Raw genomic sequence first — 24,899 nt, 5'->3', positions numbered from 1 at the left:
GGAGAGCGAAAAGAGAAATGGAAGAGAAACACAGAAGGAAATCTGAGAAATAATTTTGTTCTTTTCCCTTGATTAATTATAATAGAAAGATTGAGTCTTTTATAGGTTATAAGCAATTAAAACAGCTACTGTCATGGCCGGAATCAATGCAGTGGTGACTGTTGTAAAGTAAATTAAAAATATTAACTCTAACCCTAACCCAAATTGTTACTTGTGAAAAACTAATTTATCATTTTTATTATTTCTTTTTTTTTTACCCTTAATATTCTGACAGAATCCTTGGTTGGAAAGACCTCCTTCTTCTGAATTTGTTTAGTCCCTTCTGGGATCACATCACCGTTCTTCCAAACATCCAGGGCAGTCAATTGATCACAATATAAATGATCTTTTGCATGATTCTGGATATAACTTGGGAAAATTCTCTAGTTGTTTCTGGATGGTTCATGAAATTGCCCATAACTTCTAGATCTGACTCTAATTTGTAAGATTCTATAGACCTAGATATAGTTATGAGTGCTTTTCCACTGAAATTAGAGATCAAAGAACCAAAATGATTCTAAATTTTCTTAACTTTTTGACCTATCTTTTGTTGATCAAGTTTGGGCTCATTAAGTTAGAGAATTTAAGAAACTCCAGCGGAAAATTTTTTCTCATAATTTATCCTCAAACCAGGTGGCCTTTATATGGCCTACAACTAGGAATCCAATAACTACTACCTAGGTTCATAATTGCCTCCATGAGAGTAGCAGATCGCAAATAAAATGTCAAACATAAAACTGATGATTTAAACATAAACTAACAAATTCAACATAAACTTTGTGTGTCAATATCCTTACTACTAAAGCACCCATATAATTGCCATATTAACTTAAATAATTGACATGAAATAAAAATTTAACTATTAATCTAGTCATGTTTCCTTTTTTTCCCCTTGAGTGAACCTCCAATAAACCTTGCCAGTATATGGATTTTTTGCTTCTTTAGTATTAACATTTGTAACACATGATCAATCTGTTTCACTGTTTTCAACTCCTGAAAGACACAATAAGTAGGATGAATTTCATTTGTGAGGACAAATGGATAGAAGGTTATTAAGAAAATTGGGTACATGAAGGACTACTGTTAATGTAATGGAGGGAATGCAAATAATAGGATGGTGAGATATTTGAATAGTTCTTTGTCAGAATGTAAATATTTAATTTCCTATTTTAAGATTATTCTGTTTCCTTATTCTAGTGAGAAAATATTCTCCAGCTAAGCTGATTAAAAATTAGCTAAAATTAGGAGATTTGATTATAAGAATTAATTAGGAAAAATTGGGTAGGTGAATTACTATTTAACCTAATGTATTTTGTCTTGTATAGTTGCAGAAAAATGTGCTAATAAGAAAACAAAAACTCCTCTTTTATCTTCTACTTTTTCGATACTCTGTTTTTTTTAATGGTATCAGAGCAGCCATTCTGGAACAGTGATCTCTGATCATGTGGTTGCCTAATTCATGTTTGAACATGACAACTCTTCCTCCTTTGGTGTGACCAATGGTCATGGTTCTGGCTCCCTCAAAAACACTGAACTAGTTTGTGGAAAGTAATCTTCTGCCTGTGAATGATCATAAACTGAATGGCCACAATTTCATTTAACGGTCACAATCAGTTATGATATTTATTTGTGTTGTTTGAAAAGTTATCACCATTCTATAGGCCTGTCTTGTTAGCCTAAACATTATCACAATTTCCACTACCATATCCAAGGTATTATCCAATGAAAAATTGAAGCAAGTTATAAATGTGGAAATAGAAGCATTGGAGAAGAACAAGACTTGGGAGCTAGTGAAATTACTGGTAGGAAAAAAGCAGTCGGCTGTAAATGAGTAAATACAGTAAAGTATTAAGTAGATAGATCGATAGAAAGATACAATGCAAAGATGGCAGCAAAATGATATACTCATACTTATGGAATTGACTACATGGGGACATTTACTCTTATTGCAAAGATGAATACGATAAGAATCCTATTATCATTACTTGCTAACTTTGGCAATTGCAGTAATTTAATATGAAAATTTCATTTCTACATGGAAAACCAGATGAAAAGATATATACGGATATCCCACCAAATTACAAAGGGAACTTGGATGATCATTCTATGTGTAAACTTAAAGAAGTCCTTGTATGTATTTAAGCAATCATCATGGGTATGGTATGAAAGATTTGCAAGAGTTATGATACCCATGGGATACCAGCAGTGCCAAGTAGATCATACATTGTTCATCAAACACTCATCTTCAAGGAACGTCATGGTCCTTTTGTTTTATGTGGAAAACATAATAGTAATAGGAGATGATGATAGCAGAGAAGCACCCAAAGAATTTGAGATTAAAACATTAGAAGGGTGAAATACTTTCTTGGTATCAAGGTAACTCACTCTGCACAAGACATCTTAGTCTCTTAACAGAAGTATGTGACTAATCTACTTAAAATAACATGCGAGACAACATGTAAACCAGTAAATACCCCAAGTGGCCAAAACCTCAAGTTGGGAAAGGCAGAAGAAGATGCAGAGGCAGAGAAAAAAATGTATCAAGGCTTTGTAGGAAGACTTATTTATTTGTCTCGCATGACATAAGTTTTGCAGTAATTTTGATCAATTGGTTTATACAACCTGTAGGAAATATAATAATTAGAATAATAAATTAGGATTAAAAATGATTATTTACAACTGTTATGTGCTGTAAATGGAGAAACCATTTACAGCTGTTATGTGCTGTAAATGGAGGGAATCACCAATACAACAAATTTGTCCTTAAAAACAAAATTTTGTTAGATTTCTCTCCAGAATTTGTTAGGTTGTTGGGGTAGTAGACTTGTATATATATATGTGAAAATCATTCATCAAAATAAGAAGAATATTTTCTCTCAATTTTCTTCATGGTATCAGAGCCATATCTGATCTAAAAAGAAATTGATATCAAACCCTACTGAGCTGTAATCAAAAATGGCCTCGGGTGAGTTTCCATCCTCTCCACCAGAAGTTTCCTCTGGTTCTTATCATCACACAGCAACAACCAGAGCTGTGAGTGAACTACCATCATCCTGTATCACAGAACATTAACTCGATGGCAGCAATTTCCTTCAATGGTCGTCGTCTGTCCGTCTCTTCATCCGCAGAAGGGGGCGTTATGGGCACCTCACTGGCGAGCTCATGCCTCCTCCAGCCTCCGATGCAAATTCACAAACCTGGGAGATCGAAGACAGTATGGTCATGTCCTGGCTCATTACCTCAATGACTCTTGAAATCGGAGAGAATTTTCTTCTCTACAAAACTGCTCATGAAATCTGGAAGGCAGCACAGGAACTCTACTCCAGCAAGCAAAATACCTCTGCAATATTCGAAATCGAGTCAACTCTTCATAACCTTCGACAAGGAGAACTCAGTGTCACCCAGTATTACAGTATCCTTAGTCGAAATTGGCAGCAGATGGACGCATTCAAAGAGCGTCACTGGAACTGCCCCGAGGACGCGAAAAACTTCAAAGTGTTTGTGGAAAAAAAGCGAGTCTTCAAATTCCTGCTAGGGCTAAACAAAAATCTTGACGCGATTCGGATATGTGATCTAAGCACCAAACCCTTACCGAGTCTTCGAGAAGTTTTTTCTGAGGTTCGACGCGAGGAAAGTCGTCGGAAGATCATGATGGGAGAGAATGACCAACCTCACCAGATTGAAAATTCTTCAGCTCTCATAACCCGAGCGATTGACAGTCGAACGAAGAAGACAAGGTCCTGGTGCGACCATTGTCGGAAGCTAGGGCACACTCGGGAATGTTGCTGGAAGCTTCACGGCAAGCCAAGTGACTGGAAACCACCTTCAGGTGAGTGAAAAATGTCGAAAGCAAAGACCTCCAGCAAAGCTTCGAAGAAATCACGTGACGGCTGAGGAAGTAATTTTTGATGAGATGGAAAAAGACCCATTTACTCCTGAACAGTTGGAAGCCCTCCAACAAATTTTGTCCAAGAAATCTCACCCGGTCAGTGCCTCTGTGGCACATAAAGGTAATATTCATGGTTTATCTGCTCTTTCAGAAAAAGGACAGGTGTGGGTGGTAGATTCTGGAGCATCTGATCATATGAGTGGCGATTTCTCAATGTTCCAAAATTACAGAAGATGTGAAGAAAATATTTCAATCAGAATTGCAGATAGTTCTCTCTCAAAAGTGGCAGGAATGGACTCTGTAAATTTTTCTCCAAATTTGACTCTCTGTTCAGTTCTCTATGTTCCGAATTTGGATTGTAATTTATTGTCTGTCAGCAAGCTATGTGAAAATTTGAAATGTGCTGCAAAATTTGTTTCTAATATGTGTAATTTTCAGGATTTGGACTCGGGGAGGACGATTGGCAATGCTAGGATGAGTTCGGGATTATATTTGCTTTAAGTCAACACTTCTAAAAGACAAGCTAACAATGCAATATGTGAAAACTCTGTTCTTACTTCTAATATACCATTAGGGTTCGAATTAACTGACAACTCTTAAAAAGTGTATAAATTGAAGAAATCACTTTATGGCCTAAAACAATCTCCAAGAGCATGGTTTGACAGATTCACAAGAGCTATAAAACATAAAGAATATGAACAATGTCAATCCGACCATACATTGTTCGTCAAATATTGCATATCAGGTAAAAAGGCTATTTTGATTGTATATGTTGATATCATTCTTACAAGAGATCACCTTGAGGAGATTCAGAAACTTAAAGAATTTCTGTCCAAAGAATTTGAAATAGAAGATCTTGGAGCACTAAAGTACTTATTCAGTATGGAAGTAGCTAGATCAAAAAAGGGGATCTCAGTTTCTCAACGAGAGTACATTCTGAATCTTCTAAAAGAGACTGGGATGCTAGGAAGCAAGTCTGTTGATACCCTTATGGACTCAATCATCAAATTTGGATCCATAATCAATAATAAAATGGTTGACAAAGGGAGATGCCAAAGACTTGTTGGGAAACTTATTTACTTGGCTCACACAAGACCAGACATCAGTTTTGCAGTAAGTACAGTAAGTTAATTCATGCATCAGCCAACAGAATATCACATGAGTGCTGTGTATCGGATTCTGAGGTATCTCAAGAAAACTCTAGGATAAAGTTTATTCTTTCAAAAAACAGACAGAAGGGGTGTTGAAATTTACACGGATGCGGATTGGGCAGGTTCTACAAACGACAGGAGATCTACATCAGGATATTGTACCTATGTTTGGGGTAACTTGATTACCTGAAGAAACAAGAAACAGTCTGTTGTGTCTCGCAGCAGTGCAGAATTTGAATTTAGAGCGCTTGCTCATGGTATTTGTGAAGGTGTATGGTTGAAGAGAATACTTGAAGGATTAAAAGTTCTCAACAATATGCCTATGAAAGTATGGTGCGACAACTAATCAACAATTAGTATGGCCAAAAATCTAGTACATCACAATAAAACTAAACATGTAGAGATTGATCGTTATTTCATTAGAGAAAAATTGGAAGATGGGACTATAACTCTGATGCATATTTCAACCAATCAACAGATCGCAGATATTCTAACTAAAACTTTTCCTAAGAGAACTTTTGATGACATAATATCCAATGTAGGTTTACTCAACATATACGTAAACTAGATTGAGGGGAAGTGTAGAAAATATAATAATTAGAAGAATAAATTAGGATTAAAAATGGTTATTTACAGCTGTTATGTGCTGTAAATGGAGGAAATCACCAACAAATTTGTCCTTAAAAACAGAATTTTGTTAGGTTTCTCTCCAGAATTTGTTAGGTTGTTAAGGTAATAAACTTGTATATATATATGTAGAAATCATTCAACAAAATAAGAAGAATATTTTCTCTCAATTTTCTTCACAACCAACTGCAGCCTCTTCTGCCATCAGCTGTGTGACCCGCCTCTGCCAGTCCTGTAGTTGTTCAGTCTAGCTGCACATGTCGCCTACTGTGCATTCGCCTCCAGCCCGGTCCAGGTCACATAGCCACTACTTCTCTAACCGCCAGCCACCTTAGATTGGCTATCTCCACCACAAGAATCTCACAGCTAGAACTAGCAAGAAGGAATCACTCAGCCGCTAGTTGCCAGAACTGCATGCCTGCACTTGCACAGGTCTGGTCCGCCCAGCTCCGCCACAGTCGTGCCCCCAGCCTTCTTGGCTACATTCCGCCAGTCACACGCAGACTGAGCCGTAACTCATTCTATTAAGCACATTTTTTCCAAAATTTTGTCCTGCTCAATCTCACCACGTAATTTTGTCCAGGGCACATAGTCGCTTTATCTACCAGTAATATCATTATGATAATCTTTCATTTGGCCTTAATTGCCTTCAACTCTTAAAATATATCAGAGATTACATCCTAAAATACAAGAACAAAGTCTTACATGGAAAATACCATCCAAAACAATAGCGAATTTCAAGCAATCCAGACTGATTATCACTTTATTGGGAAGAACTACTATAGTTGGTTGTAATTAATTTATATCACTCTCAAGGGAATAGGAAAGCTCAATCATCTTTTAGACACTGAACCAAAATCAGAGGATCTTGTTTTTGACGCGTGAAATGAGGAAGATTCAATGATCATGGTCTGACTTCAGAACTCTATGTCTTTAGAGGTAAGTAAAACAATTATGTTCATGTCTACAGTGGAAGAAGTATGAGACACAATAAGGGAAACATATTCTAAAGTTAAAGATGCAACCGAGATTTATGACTTGATGTCAAGACATGATCCACAAAATAAGAAAATATGTTAGTCACTGAATATTGCAATAAGTTAGGTTGGTGACAAGAATTGAATCAGTAGTGGAGCCTTATGATGGACTGTAGTAAGGATGCAGCCTACCTCAAAAATTTGATAAAGATCAGACCTATCATTTTTTGGCAAGAATCAACCAGGAATTTGATTAAGTAAGGTTCCAAATCTTATTTAAAGATGAAATGTGATGACTAAATGAGGTACTTGTTATTTTATCAGCAGAAGAGATTAGGAGAGCAATCATGTTAAAATCCTAGTCCATTGATAGCTCAGTGCTAATCTCCAAAAATCTCAAGCAATACCTGTAGACAAAAGAACTAAGCCAAATAGGAAATTTCAGATCTAGTGCCAACAACAGGGATAATCTTTGGTGTAACTTTTGCAAGTAGCCAAAACACACCAGAGATAAATGTTTGAAACTCCTGACAAGCATAGTAGTTAGGTAAGTTAAAATACTTTTTGGGAATTGAAATTGTCATTCAAAAATAGAGATATTCATCTCCGAGCAGAAATACATTAATGACCTGTTAAAAATATGAGCAAATTAATATGTAAAACAACTAGAACTCCTACTGATTCCAATTATAAATTGGAATTGGCAGAAGAGGATACACTCATAGATAAGAAAATATATCAAAAATTAATTGAGAGACCAAAATACTTTTCTCACACAAGACCTGCCATTGCCTATATAATAAATGTTATAATTCATTTCTTGCACAACCCTAAAGAAATATACTTACATGTAAGAATTGAAAGTCTTGAGTAATTCAACATTTCAGACTATCACTGACAAGTTGTGGATGGAAAATATCTACTCTCTAGTTTGAGAGGGAATATTAAAGAGAGTATGTAATTAGGTTAAAGGGTATTAAACTAAAATACATCCTATATAATTAATTTAATTAATGGTTTTTTTTTTCTATTTTAGAAAGCATATATATATTGGGTAATAATATTTAATAAAGTACACTTTATTTCAAAGAAAAAATATTTAATAAAGTACACTTTCAACTACTCTTCACATAATAACTAATTACAGCCTATTTTATAGCCTGTAACAGAATCTATACATTACTTCCAAAAAATCTCTCAACAAATTTGCCAATAAATCTTCTGTTATTAATTCCCAAATCTGCTGGAAATTTATTCTCAAATATCTCAGCTCTAAACAGGCAGGACCTGGTTACAAAAACATTAGCAAAGGAGAAATTTCGAGGTCAGAATCTTTATTGGGGTGAGAGATTGTTGGAAGATAATGTGAGTCTTAATTTTGGGATATGGTCCTCATTTTAAGTAGTAGAGATGTTTCCAGTATCAAGTAGTTGCTATAGTAATGGAATTTTATTTTATGCATCTGAATAAGATATGGAAACATGTTACACCATCTCAATTAGTTTGTTTATTTGACCAGCTTTATGTTTCACTTTGAGGTGTACTCTTGAGAAGTTATCACTACTCACAGAAGTTCTATGTAATCAAGTTTTATCTAATGTTTTATTCAACATTTTTTGCTATAATTGTTCTTTCATTTTTTATTCAACATTTTTCTCCTTAATTGTTTCTAACATAAAAGAGTTTAAAATAGGAACTACCGATACTAGGATACAGTCTGTAAACTATGCTGTAAAGTACAGATTTAATCTAGGATTACACCTAAAGTAGGAATATCGATGGTAGAACACAGTTTCTAATATCTTGGTGGTCAACCTGTTGGATATTGTGGAATGCTACAACATTGGCTCAGGAAGCCTGTAGATATGGTATGATTGTTTGCTACCATCTTTTAATGGTTGAGGACAAGCATCTTAAAAATTAGGGATCTAATGTTAGAGTCAATTATGTAAAAAAATGCACAAGAGAGGAGCAGTAAGCAGAACATCATGGTTAATGGCTAATCCTGTGTTATTTCTGGCTTAGGTTTCTGCTTTAAAAGTTATTTAGGAATCTTGGCTACAAATTGGAAAAAGACCAAATAGGAAGTTATTTAGGCTTTAATAGTATCGTCATCCTCCAAATTAGAGAACTAGTTGCCATGGTCTACTCTATATATGTAAGCTATTTTATTGATAAAGGGCAGCTAAGGATTTCTGAAGAAAAAAGTCTTTTTAGAGTACCTTATTAGAGATTCTAAGGTTATCTCCATTGTGCCATAAACCCTAACTCAACATAAATCACAAATGGAGGAAACCTGTGAAACAAGCAGCTCTGCTTGCTTCAGTATTTCAGCCTTGTCAACCCATAATCCAATCCCAAGCTTGGAGGATTTCACAGCAAAGATTTCTCATCCACATCATTATTTTCTTAACAAGTGTGATTTCACAATGAAGATTTCAATATTATTTTCTACTGGCTTTTCAACTCTTCGAAGTATTCTCTATATATACATAGATGAAATTCTTCATGTTTCATTGTTTTTCTTGAAAGTCTGAAACTTATGGATCCTTCCCTTGCAGGTAACTTCCTATTCTCTTTCAGACCTTTAATTCCAGAAGAATGGATAAACTCTGAGAGTCCCCTTTCAGTGGAATGGTCAAATGAACTTAAAGGTGGAAAGGCAGTTCGTCTATCTGGAATCTTTGATAAATTAAGCTATGGAGTGCAAAAGGTTTTATCTATGGAGTCTACAAAATGTTCCTTTAGCACTGCATATTGTGCCCTCAAAGCTGGAGATGCATGCGTGGGCAACATGCATTTTCTTGTCTAAACCATAAGAAGAGATGTGTCTATTATTCAACCTGACAAGTGCATTGTTGGGTATGATAATCGAAATTCACCAATAGCTTTACAGGAGCAAAAGGAAATTTTTCTTCTGCCAACTGTGCGGGTATCCAACTTTTTGCACTCAGAGATACATGTACTTCTAACTGAGACAGGTGAGAGCAAAAAGTGTAGTGAAATAATAATATCTCTCTACCTTCGATTAACTTTAGCTTTTTGCAGATCAATTCACCTCTCTGGGCTGTGACAACATTGGCAAGCAGGCTACAATACCATGTGGATCAACCGCTAACTTTTATATTAATCTTACCCTGATATACTTTACTGTCAATTTAACTTTATTTAGTTCGAGCTGCAAACCAGTGAACAGTGTTGAATGGGTAAAGAAGTTACTTAAACAGAAGAGCAATATTAAATGTTTGGATGTCGATCTGGACTTTGGTGGTGGAAAGTACCATGCTTCCTTAAGATTGTCTCGTGGGCTTAAAGGCACATTAGAGGTTCTTATTCTATGATCACATAGATTACATGCCTGAAATATGTTTATCAGTTTATTGTAAATATGCAATGTTGTTTAAATATATACTATATCTTTTATGTGATTCATTTTTCTGATCTAAATTTCCCACCTCACAACTACAAATTATACCTCAACTAATTGATTTTTGAAGATGAAATGCCCCTTCAAAGTTAAAAGTCTTTGTTTTGACATGGTACTTGATCAGATTAGCACAAATTGTCATTTACAAACTCATAACCAAACAAGCTATATCTGTCACTGTGTAGTTGTTGAAGTTTTGAGTGTAAAATTCATATGCTTATGTAATGCGGTGTTGTATAGCAGTAATGGAATAGCTCTTGGTTCTCTTGGGGAAGTTGTGATTTTGTCTGCATGCCTTACATCCTTTCAACATAGATGATGTAGAACGAGTAGCAACTAAACTAACTTGTCCTCATATAACTTAGAAATAGATAAAATTTATGTAAGAAACAAAAGAATAAAGATGGTTGTGGGAAATTAGGGATCAAGATGTGAAATATAAGGAGCAAGAAATTGGACGAGATAGGTTAGACAACACAAAAATTAGAAGAATAGATGCTGACTGAGATAACAAGGAATAAAATCCTAATAAAGAATTCTTAATCAATTATAATCCGAAGGTCAACATGGAAAGATATTAGAAACTTGTAGGGCGACTCATTTATCTCTCTTATACAAAAACTTGCATAGGATTTGTAGTTAGTATGGTAAGCAGGTTCATGAAGAGTCCATTTGAGAGCCACTTAGCTCCATTCTATGGGATACTTCGGTAATTGAAAGGAAGTCTTGGCAAGCGGTTATTCTTTCAGAAAAGCACCACTTGAAGTACAGAAGTTTTCACTAATGCAGGCTGGGTAGGTCTGTAATAGATCGTCGATCAACAACTGGTTATTATACCAATGTCTGGGGCTTGTTGACTATATAGTAAAGCGAGGAATATACAGTTGTATCAAGAAGTAGTGCTGAGGCTAAATTGAAAGTAATGTCCCACGGAATTTGTGGATGTCTGTGGCCATAAAGAATATTGGAAGAGTTAAAGATCTCTAAGGGAAAGTCAGTGTTTCTACTTTGCAATAACAAGATTGCGCTAAGTACTGCGAAAAACTTAGTACATCATGATTGAACAAAGCACGTGAAAATTGTTAGATATTTTCAATGAAGAGAGAAGGCATTATCAGTCTCGTCTATACTCCCATAAATCATCAAACAACCGACATGCTAACCAAGGTATTACCAAGGATTCGATTCGAGAGGGAATGTTGAAGTATTTGAATAGTTCATTGTCAGAATGTAAATATTTAAGTTTATGTTAGGATTATTTAGTTTCCTTATTCTACGGTGAATATATTCTCCAGCCTTGTGAATATTTGGTTTTCTATTTTAGAATTATTGTGTTTCTTTATTTCACGGAGAAAATATTCTCCAACTAACTTGATTTTAAAATCGCTAAAATTAGGAGATTTACTTCGAAGAATTAATTAGGAAAGTTTGGTAGATGAATTACTATTTAGTCTAATATATTCTACCATGTATAGAGGCAGAAAAATGTTCAAATAAGTGTAGAATCCTTATTTAAGGTAGTAATTTAGAGATTATGGTAATGTATGATATATCGAGTGTTATTATCCCAAATGTTTTTGGATATTTTCTTTTATTTTAAGTGGAGGATTTTTCTCAAAGTTGATCAACTTGAGGCCTGATTTGTAGCTAGATTTTAAATATGTACTTTGCACATTCTTAATTCAATAACAATAAGAAGAAAACCTAGAATTTTCTCTCGATTTCTTCAACTTTTCTTCTCAGTTTTCTTCATGGTATCAAAGCAACTATCTCTCGAAACCTAATTTGATCCCATTACCAAATTTGGTATTACTTACGAAAGAAATCACTATTCCTGAAAAGAACAATCCCAAATTCAAGCAATGATAGACTAAAAACCATATAGTAATGTCTTGGCTTATTAACGCAATGAACAATGAATAGGAGAGAGCTTTGGGATGTTGCAAGCGAGACCTATTCAAGTATTGAAACACTTCAGAATTGTTTTAGATTGAGTCTATCTTGCATGACCTAGGTTAAGAAAATGTCTTGGTTACCTAATGCTTCCTTAGTTGCCACTAGCAACAACTTGATATGTTCGAAATCCATTCATGGAAGTGTCTGGAGGCAGAACATGGGATCAACACATGCAATCAAAAGCTCCTCATTTAAGTTTTGCATGCAGAAACTTAATTTCATAAATAAACTTTTCTTACTTAACCTATTATCAACTTATGAAGGTGAATTAAGGTAATAGAGAATTAAGAAAATAAAATTTAAAAGACACCATGAGATTACCTCGACAAGTAGATTCAATTCCTAACTCAATAAGGTGGTCAAAGAACCTCTTCAAAAGCACTCACAATTAGCAAAGTTAAAAACAAATAATACTTGAATTCTATTGATTTGAAAGTTGTGAATAACAACCAAACGGTAAGGTATTTACTTTCACCTATCAAATTTTACTTGAATTAGAAAAACAAATTCCTAGTGAAATTCTTAATGCAACTGTTGACTGTGATAGTTCATTATTTAATTATTCTAGTTTATTATTTAATTATTTAGTATTATAAAATTAGGATTTTATGAGAATAATTGTCTCATATTATTAAAATTTTAGTAAAATAAGTATTTTCTTATTAGTAAATTATGAATTTTATAAATAGTTTAAGTGTAACAAGCTAAAAGATGAGAAATAAAATTATTTTTTTTTTCAAAAATTTACATAGTATCAGCGCCAAATAAAGCTATTTTATGATTCTAATTTCAAGACTTTTTTCAAATCCTAAAATAGCACAATATGCTCGATTAGCACCCATTTATCCAGATCTACTCTTATCACCACCCCAGATAGATTTGAGCTGAGTCGAGTTGCTGCCGAGCCGAGCTTCTGCCAGACATATCTGAGTCGAGCCGTTGTCAAGCCGAGCCGAGTCAAGCCTTTTTGAGCCGAGTTGAGCTGTTTTGAGTTGAGCTGAGCTGTTTTGAGACAATGTCGACCTGTTTCTGAGCCAATCTCGAGCCGTTTTTTAGTTGAGCCCAAGTCGAACTGTTGCCTAACAGATCTAGTTCCAGCTTGCAACATGATCTGCAAGTTGGGAATATGTAATATCGCTGCACCAACTTGAGGGGGGTATTGACTATGATAGTTTATTATTTAATTATTTTTATTTATTATTTAATTATTTAGTAGATTAGAGAGACTCTACGAGATCTCAAATGGAAGGAAGTTATGATTGAAGAGATGAAAGGTTTAGTAAAAAATAATACCTAGGAATTTGTTTCACCTCTACTAGGAAAAAATACGATTGTCTACAAATGGGTGTTTACTGTAAAACACAAAGTAAACGAGTTGATTGAAAGGTATAAAGTTATATTGGTGGCTAAAGGGTTTACTCAGACATATAGAGTTGACTATCAAGAAACATTTGCAGCTATCATGAAGATGAATATAATCAAGATATTGCTATCTTGTGCAGTCAACTCTAATTGGGACTTACAACAATTGGATGTAAAAAATGTCTTTCTCCATGGAGACTTAGAAGAAGAGGTATACATAGAGATTTTCTCTTAGATTTGAAGATGAAAAAACACAAGAAAAGATTTGCAAATTAAAAAATGTCTTATATAGGTTGAAGTAGTCTCCGAAAGCATAGTTTGAAAGGTTTAGAAGAGATATAATATCTTTTGAATATCAACAAAGTAATGTTGATCATACGCTGTTCATCAAACATTATGAAAATAAGATCACTTTTCTCATTATTTACGTATATGATATTGTTGTGACTGGAGATGATATAAGGGAGAAGTCTCGACTAAAAAAATTTTGTAGAACTTTGGGGGGAAAATATTTACTTTATTTCCTTGATGTATTTAGTATAACAGACAACTCATATATATATATACAAAATTCCCAAGTACTAATAGAGAAATTACCCTTATAGTAGGGATACTAAATAATTACAACATTATAGGAGAAACTAATGGGAAGAAGTATATAGGAAAAATATCACAATTATTTAGGAAAGAAAATATTCATATCAACACTCTCCCTCAAGTTAGTGGAAAGATATCACACATGTCCAATTTGCATATTAAGTTCTGAAGAATTTATTATAAAGCCCTTTAGTGAAGATATCTGCCACCTGATTGCTTAGAGGACACATGATATAAGCATAAGGAGCCATCAACCACTTTCTCTTTTATGAAATGACGATCAATCTCGATATATTTCGTCCGATCATGTTGAACCGGATTTTGAGCAATACTAATGGTTGCTTTATTGTCACAAAACAATAATAAGTTTCCTTCTTTAAACAGTTTTAATTCATTCATTAGTTTTTTCAACCATAATAATTCATATACCCCTTGAGTCATTGCTATATATTATGCTTCGCACTAGAACGGGCAACTACACTCTGCTTCTTACTTTTCCATGTAATCAAGTCGTCTCCAACGAGTGTGAAATAATCGTTAGTTGACTTTTTATCTTTTGAAAATCCAACCCAATCAGTATCTGTAAATGCTTCTATGTTAAGGTGGTCATTTCTGGAGAAGAGTAAACATTTTCTTGGTGCAGATTTCAAATATCGTAATATTCGAAAGACGGCATGTAAATGAGTCTCACAAGGGTCATGCATATATTGACTCACCAGGCTAACTGAATATGTTATATCTGATCTAGTATGTGAGAGATAAATAAATCTTTCAACTAATCTGTGATATCTTTCTATGTCAACTGATGTACCACTATCAACTTGTAGTTTGTGATTACTTTCAGTAGGAGATTCTGCTGGCTTGCAACCCATCGTTTCAGTTTTTTCTAGCAAATTTAGGATATATTTTTTTTAGAAATGAAAATTCCTTTATTAGACTTGTCAACCTCAATTCCTAGAACGTACTGCAATTTTTTTAAATTCTTGATTTCAAATTCTCGAGTAAGAAGTTCCTTTAGTCTAGTCATATCATCTGTGTCATCTCCAGTCACCACGATATCATGTACATAAATAATGAGAAGAGTGATCTTACCCTCACAATGCTTGGTGAATAGGGTATGATCAGCATTGCTTTGCTGATATCCGAAGGAAATCATAACTACTCTAAACCTTTCAAATCATGCTCTTGGAGACTACTTTAATCCATGTAATACCTTCTTTAATTTGCAAATCTTTCCATGTGTTCATTCATCTTCAAATCCAGGTGGAATGTGCATGTACACCTCTTCCTCTAAATTCCCATGAAGGAATGCATTTTTCACTTCAAACTGGTGCAAGTCTCAATCAAGATTAGTAGACAGGATAATAATATTATGATTGTATTCATTTTTGCGACAGGTGCAAAGGTTTATTGATAGTCAATTCCATAGATTTGAGTAAACCCCTTAGCTACTAATCTAGTTTTGTATCTTTCAATTGATCCATCTGTTTTATGTTTTACAGAGAACACCCATTTGCAACTAATTATCTTCTTTTCTTGTGGGAATGAAATAGACTCTCATGTTTCATTTTTTACTAATGTTGTCATTCCTTCAATCATTGCTCTCTTCCATTTAAGATCTCATAACGCTTCTCTCTAATCTTGTGGAATAGACACGGAGGAAACAAATAAGACAAAAGCTCTATAAGAGGGAGATAGAGAGTCATAAGAAACAAAATTAGTCATAAGATCTTTAATGTAAGTTCTTATTCCATTTCTAAAAGCAATGGATTTATCAGATTATTCATAAGGAAAATATGACTCACCAGTATGTTCAGAAACTGAGAAAGATTCTTGATCTGAAATAGGCTGCAAGATGGCTTTTCCTGTCTTATCTCTCCGAAAGATTCTTGATCTGAAATAGGCTGCAAGATGGCTTTTCCTGTCTTATCTCTCCTTGAATATCTCTTCAAGTCTAGTTTATCCAGTTGTCCAGCATTTTCATCTTGAATAAGGTCTTCTGACATAAAATTTTCCCCCTGAATTTGACTGTCGAGAGTCACTGAATTAGGTATCACCTCTTCCATTGCACTCTGCCCCTGAAGAGGTGTCGGGGAAGTGCTGAAGTATGGTTTTGATTCTTGAAACGTAACATGCATAGTCACAAAGTATTTTTTAGATGGTGGATGATAACACTTGTAACCCTTTTGAACAAGAGAATATCCAACAAATACACACCAGAAAGCTTTAGGTTCCAACTTACTCACATTTCTAGTATGGACAAAACAAACACTTCCAAATACCTTTGGGAGAACAATATACGAATTTGTATCTTGTAAAACTTCCAGAGAACTTCTGAAATCAAGTACCCGCAAAGGCATTCTATTAATAAGGTAACTGCTGAGAGAAATGCATCTGCTCAATAACTCTTAGGTAGATTCATGGCGAAGATCAGTGACCTAACTACCTACAGTATGTGTTTATTTTTCTTTTCAGCAACCTCATTCTGTTCACTGGTGTAGACACAATTTGTCTGGTGAATTATCCCATTAGACTCCAAATAAGTACGGAACCCACTATCCATATATTTTGTACTATTATCAGTTCTCATGACCTTAACTTTGGCATTAAATTGTGTACATATCATTTTATGAAATAATTGAAAACATGAAAACACATTATTTTTTGCTTCCAACAGGTAAATCTATGTTAATCGAGTACAACAGTCAATAAAAAAAATAAAGCATTGATGACCAAATAGAGAGGTATTCTGAGTCGGTCTCCACACATCAGAGTGAATAGTCATAAAAAGAATAGAACTTCTGCTATTACTCAAATGATAAGAACTTCTTTTATGTTTAGCAAATTCACATGCATCACAACATAAAGCATCCAAAGAAATTTTCCTAAATAAAGTAGGATAAAGTTTTTCTAAAGCCAAAAAGAAAGGGTGGGCCAATCGCAGGTGCCATTGTAGTATTTCAAGATTGTCTTCCTTATTCTCAATAGTAGCTTGATTCGCAATTAGATTCTGACTTCTTTTCAAGACATATAAGTTATCCTACAATCTACCAGTGTCAATCATCTTCCCCGTTCGAAGATCCTGAAAGATACAATAATCAAGAAAAAATTTAATTTTACAGTTTACATCTCAAGTATGGCACTAATAGATAAAAGACTATTAGAAAAATTAGCCACATGTAAAACTGAAGATAGTGTAATAGTTAAGCTACAATTAATGGAATTTGTTCCAAACACAGGAGTGTATGACCCATCTGCTATACGAACATTCTCTCCTTTAGCATAAGAAAAATAAGTTAGAAATTCAGTGGAAGAGCTTGTCATGTGTCTGTTACCTCTAAAATCTATTATCTAAACATCAGGAGTGGAAATAAGAGAGAGAGAAAGAATATATGATTTTACCATATTTGATGCACCTATAGTCGTTGAAGAGTTGAGTTGAAACAGAATATGCTTCAAGCTTTGAATATCTTCAGTTGAAAAAGTTCCAACTGTTGGTGTGTCAGCTGTTTCACTTGCCTTAACCAAGTTTGTTTGAGCTCTCATAGGTCTATCTTTCCTTCCCCTACGACTGTTGGTGGGTCGTCCATGCAATTTCCAACAAGTCTCCTTAGTATGTCTCAGTTTGCCATAATAATCACAATTCTGTTGGTTTTTGGAGTGATCAGACTGAGCAATTAACCTGGTTTTTTCAACTGGTGTCATATGGAGTATGACAATTCTCCTACTCTTTTCTTGTTGAATATAAGAATAAGTTTATTCTAATGAGCAAATGAGATCCTTACCAAGTACCTGAACCGGTATCTGATCATATTCGACATTTAGACCAGCCAAGAAATCATAAATCTGCTCATTTTCTATTATTTTCTGAAATTTGACAGCATCCCTGGGACAATCTGCCTGAAAATCTTGATGGTAATCGAATTCCTACCATAGTCCACTAAGTTCAGAAAAATACTGAGAGATAGTCAACTCTCCTTATTTTGTGCTGTGGATCTTATTTCGGAATTCATAAATTTGAGCATTATTACCCATTTGTGAATGTGTAAGAGATGTTGCATTCCATATTTTTGCTGCAATATCGAGTAACATGTATGTTTGGGTAATGTGAGGTTGCATGGAATTGATGAATCAAGATATTACCAAGGAGTTCTCGAAGTCCCATCTATGATATTCCAAACTACTGACATCTGATTTCTTCTCATCACTGGTAATATAACTTTGCAATTTTCTGGCTTTGATAAATAGTAAATAAGATCTTGAACAAGTAAGGTAATTAGTTTCATCAAGCTTTATAGGACTTATTTGCAATTATGGGTTGTCAAAATTAGGGACAATTAGTTTCTTTGCTTCTGTCATGTTTAAGTACTAGAAACACGAGAATAATACTGAATATCGAATATCACAGAGAGAGAACAAACCTCCTAAACACCACCAAAGCCTAAAATTGCTGCAAGACTAGAGAAGATTACTGGAAACAAGTACTGAAGTGGCTGCTGGGACGGAGTAGCAGATGGCAACAAGAAATCCAGAGAGAAACAGAGGCTGAATTAGAAGCTTGAAGCTGGAAGAACAAAGGTGTCATTGCTGGAAACTCAGGGCAAAGCAGTAGTCATGCGTGAACCAAAAAGTTCAGGATGTGCGTGATGGAACCGGACACCGTGCGCGAAGGATTTGGAGGAGCAACGTGAACCAGAGGTGCCGGGTTTGTGCGACTAAGCCAAGAAATCGTGTCGGGTGTGCGCGACAGAACCAAAGATGTTGGATGTGTGCGACGGAACAAAAAAACGCGCCGGGTGTGTGCAACGGAACCAGACACCATGCACAAAGAGACCAGAGGGGCAGCGCGAACCAGAGGAGCCGGGTGTGTGCAATCGGACCAGAGGGTCGAGTCGGGTTGCGTGAACCAGAGCGGGGAGCAGCGGAAGCCAAAGGCTGTGCGCGAGGACACAACACGAACAACCTGGTGCGATTAGAGCAGATTTGAAAAAACCCTAAAATTTGAAAATTCCTAAAATACCCTTATTTTGGTATGATATCAGGTAGAATTTTGGGGGGAAAATATTTTACTTTATTTCCTTGATGTGTTTTGTATAACAGACAACTCCTATATATATACAAAATTTTCAAGTACTAATAGAGAAATTACCCTTATAATAGGAATACTAAATAATTACAATATTGTAAAAGAAATTAATAGTAAGAACCATATAGAAAAAATATCATAATTATTTAGAAAACAAAATATTCATGTTAACAAACTTCTTACTCAAGAGTTTGAAATAAAAAATTTAGAAAAACTACAGTACTTTTTGAGAATTGAAGTTGTCAGATCTAATAAAGCAATATTCATTTCTCAAAGAAAATATATGCAAAACTTATTCGAAAAGATTGGTATGATGGATTGCAAGTCGGCAAAATTTCCTATTGAAAGCAATCACTAACTACAAGCGGGAATTGGTACATCAGTAAATTTGGGGAGATATCAGAAATCGGTTAAAAGATTCGTTTGTCTCGGATCTGATATAACAATGCAGTTAGTCTGGTGAGTCATTACATGCATGATCATCACGAGTCTCATTTACATGTCATTTTTCGCATAATGTGATATTTAAAATTTGCAACAGGAAATGGTCTGCTCTTCTCCAAAAATAGTCGCTGGAAGATAGAAGTATTTACAGATACTGATTGGTTTGGACCTTCATATGATAGGAGATCAACTATTTATTACACACTCGTAGAAGGCAATCTGGTTACTTAGAAAAGTAAGAAGTAAAATGTAATTACTTGTTCCAGTGTTGAAGTAGAACATAGAGCAATGATCCAAAAAGCATGTGAATTATTATGGTTGCAAAAGTTAATGAAAGAATTAAAACTATTCAAAAAAAAGACATTATCCTTGTTTTGCGACAGTAGAGCAGCTATAAACGTATAATCAATTTAACATAATCAGACAAAACACATTGACATTGATTGATATTTCATAAAAGAGAAAGTGGTTGATGACTCTTTATGTTTATATCATGTACTTTTTAGTGAACAGGTGGCAAATGTCTTCACTAATGGATTTTACAACAAATCTTTTCATAATTTAGTTTGCAAGTTAGACATGTGTGATATATTTACACCAACTTAAAGGAGAGTGTTGACTAGAATATTCTGTTGCTCCATTAATTGAGATATTTTTCATTTATAATCTTTCCCGTGATCTTTCCTATAATGATGTAATTAATTAGTAGAATCAATTAGAATCCTTATAATAATGTAAATTATTTTATTTGTAAATAGGAATCTGTATATATAACCTAGTTGTAATATTACAAAAACATGAGAAAATAAAATAGAGATTTTTTCTCTTTAAAAATTTACACAAGCAAATTGCCAAAACTTTAGCCAATAAATATAGTTATTAGATCTAAATTCTCATTTCGCAAACCTCCTGAACTTTTGGATTTGCAGCAAACATCTCAACTATGAATGTCACAGTACTTGGCATATACAAAGCATCTTAGTCTCCATGTTGCTATTCGACGACATCTATTATTTTTTAAGCACGTAAAAATTATCCTTAAACACTGCTATGACATGGGACCAAATTTCAAACTCCAAAGCTCATGTAAGCAGTACAATTTACAACAAAAAATACCACAAAATAGCATCAACTGCGAACACTGTGAAGGCACATCCCACGGAAGCTTATAGAACACCTCCAGCCGACCAAAGTGAGACCTAAATCGATCTTAAGAAAAGAGAGGACATGACATGGGAGATTCAGGACCCAGTGACGGGCATTGTCTAAAACGTCAGATCATACCATTCCAGAGGATAGTAATGTTGTTTCTGGGGTGGACTTGCTTAAAAGAGCTTTGTACATATGCAAACTTGCTTTTCTCCCTCTCTAGGTTTTGGCAGCAAATGTTTCTTCTTCTTTGTCTTTTAAACTAACATTGCTTCTGATACATGTTTTGTACAATATCATAATTTTTATCATGTGCCAAAGAAAATAGACATATTTATGGGGTCCCAACAAAAGAGAATTACGAGTAGGAAAATTAACAATGTAAAAGTACCTATACTAGAAAATAACTATATAGAAACGATATACTATATTTTAAGACCAAGAAGACATTGGCTTGCAAAATTGCATTGATGGTTATATTTTCTTGCACCTTGTACCTCCTCTCTGTCTAATATATTTTCTTTTTCATGATATGTATTTATTATCGGATCTATGTTTGATAATGTTCATATGCATTTTGTTTGATATTTTATCTCTTTCAGGCTGCAGTCTTTACATCATACGCTCTGAAGAATGATTCCAATTTTCCCTTATTCTTCTTCACTCGTAATTCAAAGCTTCTTTCTAGGTAGTTGCACTAGCTGACCTAGGTCAATAAGTTGTTTAAGCACTGATCAGCTTCATTCATTATGTAGTTGAACTAGTTGATTGCATTAAACACTTGCAGGGATAAAATAAACAAATTTGGTCCAAGCATTCCTCCTGATTTAGGATTAATTTTGCCCCCAAAATCAACAAGATCTTGGTTTTTAAGGTATGGTGATTGCTATAGTTTCTCCTTTCTCTGTGAATTTTAGATCTCACTGTCTTATTATGGATATCTATACCCTCTGCCAGATCGCATAAGGTGTATGTCAAGTTGTTTGAAGATTTTGCATCTGAGGCACTACTGGACCTGGACACCTTATCAGGTCTTACAGAGATTAGTTTGGAATTGGAAAAAGGATCTGGAGTCAAATTTATTGCTAAGTTTGGGCTGTCTGTGGGACCATCTCTAGGTCTAGTCACTGTTCCTTCACAAACCATAACTATGGTTCCAAGATATATTGTACTTAACGAGGCTGATGAAACTATAATTGTTCGTCAATGTCATTTGGAGGTATGGTCTCTATCCATCTCAGAGACTGTTTCACCCATAAATTTTGGAAATATTTTTCCAGGTTTTATCATTCTTTTGGTTCTTTCCCTTGGAGAAGGAAGAAAGTGCAGGTGCCATTTCCATCAACAGTAGAGAGGGAGCAACGCTGCAGCTGCAGGATGGAGTGAGCAAGAGGAGAGAATTAAGTTTATTTGAGAACTTCATTAAAAAGCACGGGAACAACGGGGAAAATTCTTTAATATTCATTCAGTTTCGGCTGAATGATCCTAAATTGACATGGTCTGGCCCATTGTGCATTACTTCACTTGGATGCTTTTTCCTTACATTTAGAGAACAATCAAATGAGGTGATGGCCAACAACCGAACAGAATTGGCATCTGTCATTGTGGCAGAAGAAGGTTCTACTCTTGCTGTGCACTTTCAGAAACCACCTAGTACGAATCTACCATACAGGATTGAGAATTATTTGCATGGTGCATCCCTCACTATCAAAAGGTTTTGGGTTTCTCCACTCTCCTTACTTATTAACCATCACTTCAGTGGCTGCTTGAAATTATTGTTTATCTATCAATCAATTGTGCCTAACTGTCAGTTTAATGGTTCTATAGGATTCATTATTTCCAGAAGTTCTTGGACCTGAATACAGTGCAGCTTATGCATGCGATGATCTGACTCTCCCACATAAATTAGTCGTCTTTATTAATGGTAGTCACTCATTTCTGTTTTCTGGCTAACAGTACTTCAACTCTTAATTCTATATTGAACAGCTATCAGAAAGGTTTTTACGACACTTCCCAGTTCCATGACCTGTGATTTTAATGCTGAATTTTCCACAAGCATCCATTATAAATCCACTGAGTACTTTCAATTAGATAACTTTTCAGTAAATACACAATTTCCGAAGTGCATATGAAATTAATACCCTTACTTTTCTTGTATAGATATGCATCCCTTGCGTGAGATTAAGTTGGATAAGTTGCGGCCGTGGAAACCCTTTTCCAAAGTGGTACAATGTAGAAGCTTGGCAACACACTCACTCTTGGGAAAGAATTCCAGAGAACATAAGGCTAATTTTAAGGAATTTAGGAACCCGGTGATGGTAAAAATTGGATTTGAAGTATATGCTGAGGGTCCTACAAGAGTTTTGCGCATTTGTGAATTTTCAGATAGCCATAAAGAGGATATAGTGTTGCATTCATGTATTAAGATACAACTAAGAGTGTCGCAAGCTGCAATCCACTTTCTTGAATGTGAAAAGCAGGTCAGTCTAAGTTATTTTATGCATTGGTTACTAGAAGACTTCCATATGTTTATTTTTAAAAAACTCCATGAGAAAATGTGGAATTAATTTATGAGTGCATAGTTTTGTTTCTAGAATTAATTTTAGTACTTACTGCAGATAATGCAATTTTGATAAGTCCTTTTCAAATCACATCAAATTTTGCTGATTGATTGAAAAACTTGAGTCTGTGAAGTTGTTTCCACAAACCAAAACTTGAAGAATAGCTCAATCAAACAATGCTACATTCTATGCTTCTTGACTTTTTGAAGATGGAAATACGATTAGTCATTTCTTCTAAAACATATAGGATTACCTTTGGTATGATGGGTAAGATAAGGTAGCGGGTAGATCAAGCTTCTTACTCTATCCTATTTCATGCACGGGAGATAAAATTTTCACAGATAAGATAAAACACCACCCAACCTGGACATGCATATTTATCAACGTTAAATAAGTAATACCTGAGTGTGTGATTCATTTTTTTACCAAAATATCCTTTTTTCCCTTTATATTTTCTATCTTCTCCTTTCTCCTTCTGCCCCATGGCATATCTCCTTTCTCTGGAAATGCATAAAACTAACTAAATCTTTTGAGTTACATGCAGTCATTGGGCTACTGCTGGAAATCCATCATCATTAGGCAGAAAACACAAGAAATCATCAAAATGCTGAAGATCACCCTCATTGTTCCCTCCGTTGCCACTAGAGATCCATAAAACTAGACCTCATTCCTTTTGTTTATTTCTTTCTTTTTTGGTGAACAAACAAATGTAGATCTTATAGAAATTAACCTTATACCCAGGACACAAAACTCAAATCAGTTAACTCCCTTAAAAAATGTGTAAAATATATACATAGACAAATGATAAATGGCCAGTACTTACATAAGAAAAGGGAAGAATGAAAGGGCAGAAACATAGGTAGGATATGTAGGCGTTGAGCTGACAAACAAAGCTAGAGAAGTCATTGTGCTTGAAGTAGTTGGAGAAGAGGACGCGGACAAACACAGGAGAGCATCAAACAATGAGGTTGGTGCCATTTTCTCCCCAGGAGACAATTTGGTCAATGAGGGATCATCAACCAGCTGATAGGTTTTGGTAATGCAAGGGGTTATCAGAGGTTTGTCAAAATCAAGTGACAGTAGTATTACCACAGTAGTTTTCTGAAGTTAAAGCCATTTAAACCTACTTATTCCTCTGCCTCACACTTTCACATCCACAAATGCATAAAGATTGAAAGAGAGAAAGATGACACGATTGAGAAAAGAATGGCAGTATCTGGGTGTTTTTTGGCTTTTCATGATGGATGAGACAGAAGACTGAATATTGTGAATGTGAATGAAGCTGACTGTGGATAACAATGTTTTAGTTGTGAAGAATGTGAATCAAACAAACTAAGCACCTATAACTGGCACAAGGAAGCTCAAATCCTCAGTTACTGGCATTTGTTTACCTATCCGTATTACTTCCGGTACTAATCATTGCTTTGTAGATGAGGATGTCATCACTGAGCTACGGGCTCAAGTGGAGCAAGGTTACAAATTCAAAAAAGTATTTACCTTCCTTTTTGTACATTTTCTTTATTAAGATGTAAACCTCTCGATCATTGCTTCTATTTTTGTTACCATATATAGTTACTTTCATATATAGGTAACTAGTGTGTAAGTAACATATATATATATGTGTGTGTGTGTGT

General features: G+C 34.8%; 2 protein-coding genes and 1 long non-coding RNA gene across 7 annotated transcripts in view; 2 read left to right on the top strand and 1 right to left on the bottom strand.

Annotated features, from left to right (window-relative positions):
• LOC110820026 (vacuolar protein sorting-associated protein, putative (DUF1162)) overlaps positions 1 to 9,497 on the top strand; it is a 35,640-nt gene extending 26,143 nt beyond the window's left edge. For all 5 annotated transcript variants that reach the window (XM_088217939.1, XM_088217938.1, XM_088217936.1 and 2 more), the window contains one exon: positions 9,245 to 9,497. The gene's annotated coding sequence lies outside the window, so the exon portion shown is untranslated. The remainder of the gene's footprint in view (positions 1 to 9,244) is intronic.
• On the top strand, positions 1,499 to 3,876 carry LOC148266309 (uncharacterized). Its single transcript, XM_088219076.1, has 2 exons — positions 1,499 to 1,587; positions 3,123 to 3,876. Exons 1-2 carry the CDS (start codon positions 1,499 to 1,501, stop codon positions 3,874 to 3,876), a joined length of 843 nt encoding a protein of 280 aa, XP_088075202.1.
• Positions 9,498 to 14,734: 5,237 nt separating the features above from the next.
• Positions 14,735 to 19,646, bottom strand: LOC110820028 (uncharacterized). Its single transcript, XR_002540791.2, has 3 exons — positions 17,811 to 19,646; positions 17,428 to 17,707; positions 14,735 to 17,107 (listed from the first exon to the last, which is right to left on the bottom strand). It is a non-coding gene; the product is annotated as an uncharacterized LOC110820028 (long non-coding RNA).
• Positions 19,647 to 24,899: the final 5,253 nt, after the last annotated feature.

Source organism: Carica papaya, chromosome 4 (genome assembly GCF_054855325.1).
Source record: "Carica papaya isolate Zhongbai chromosome 4, ASM5485532v1, whole genome shotgun sequence".
Taxonomy (NCBI): domain Eukaryota; kingdom Viridiplantae; phylum Streptophyta; class Magnoliopsida; order Brassicales; family Caricaceae; genus Carica; species Carica papaya.
Note: the sequence above shows the minus strand (reverse complement) of the source record. Positions and strands in the feature narration are given on the sequence as shown.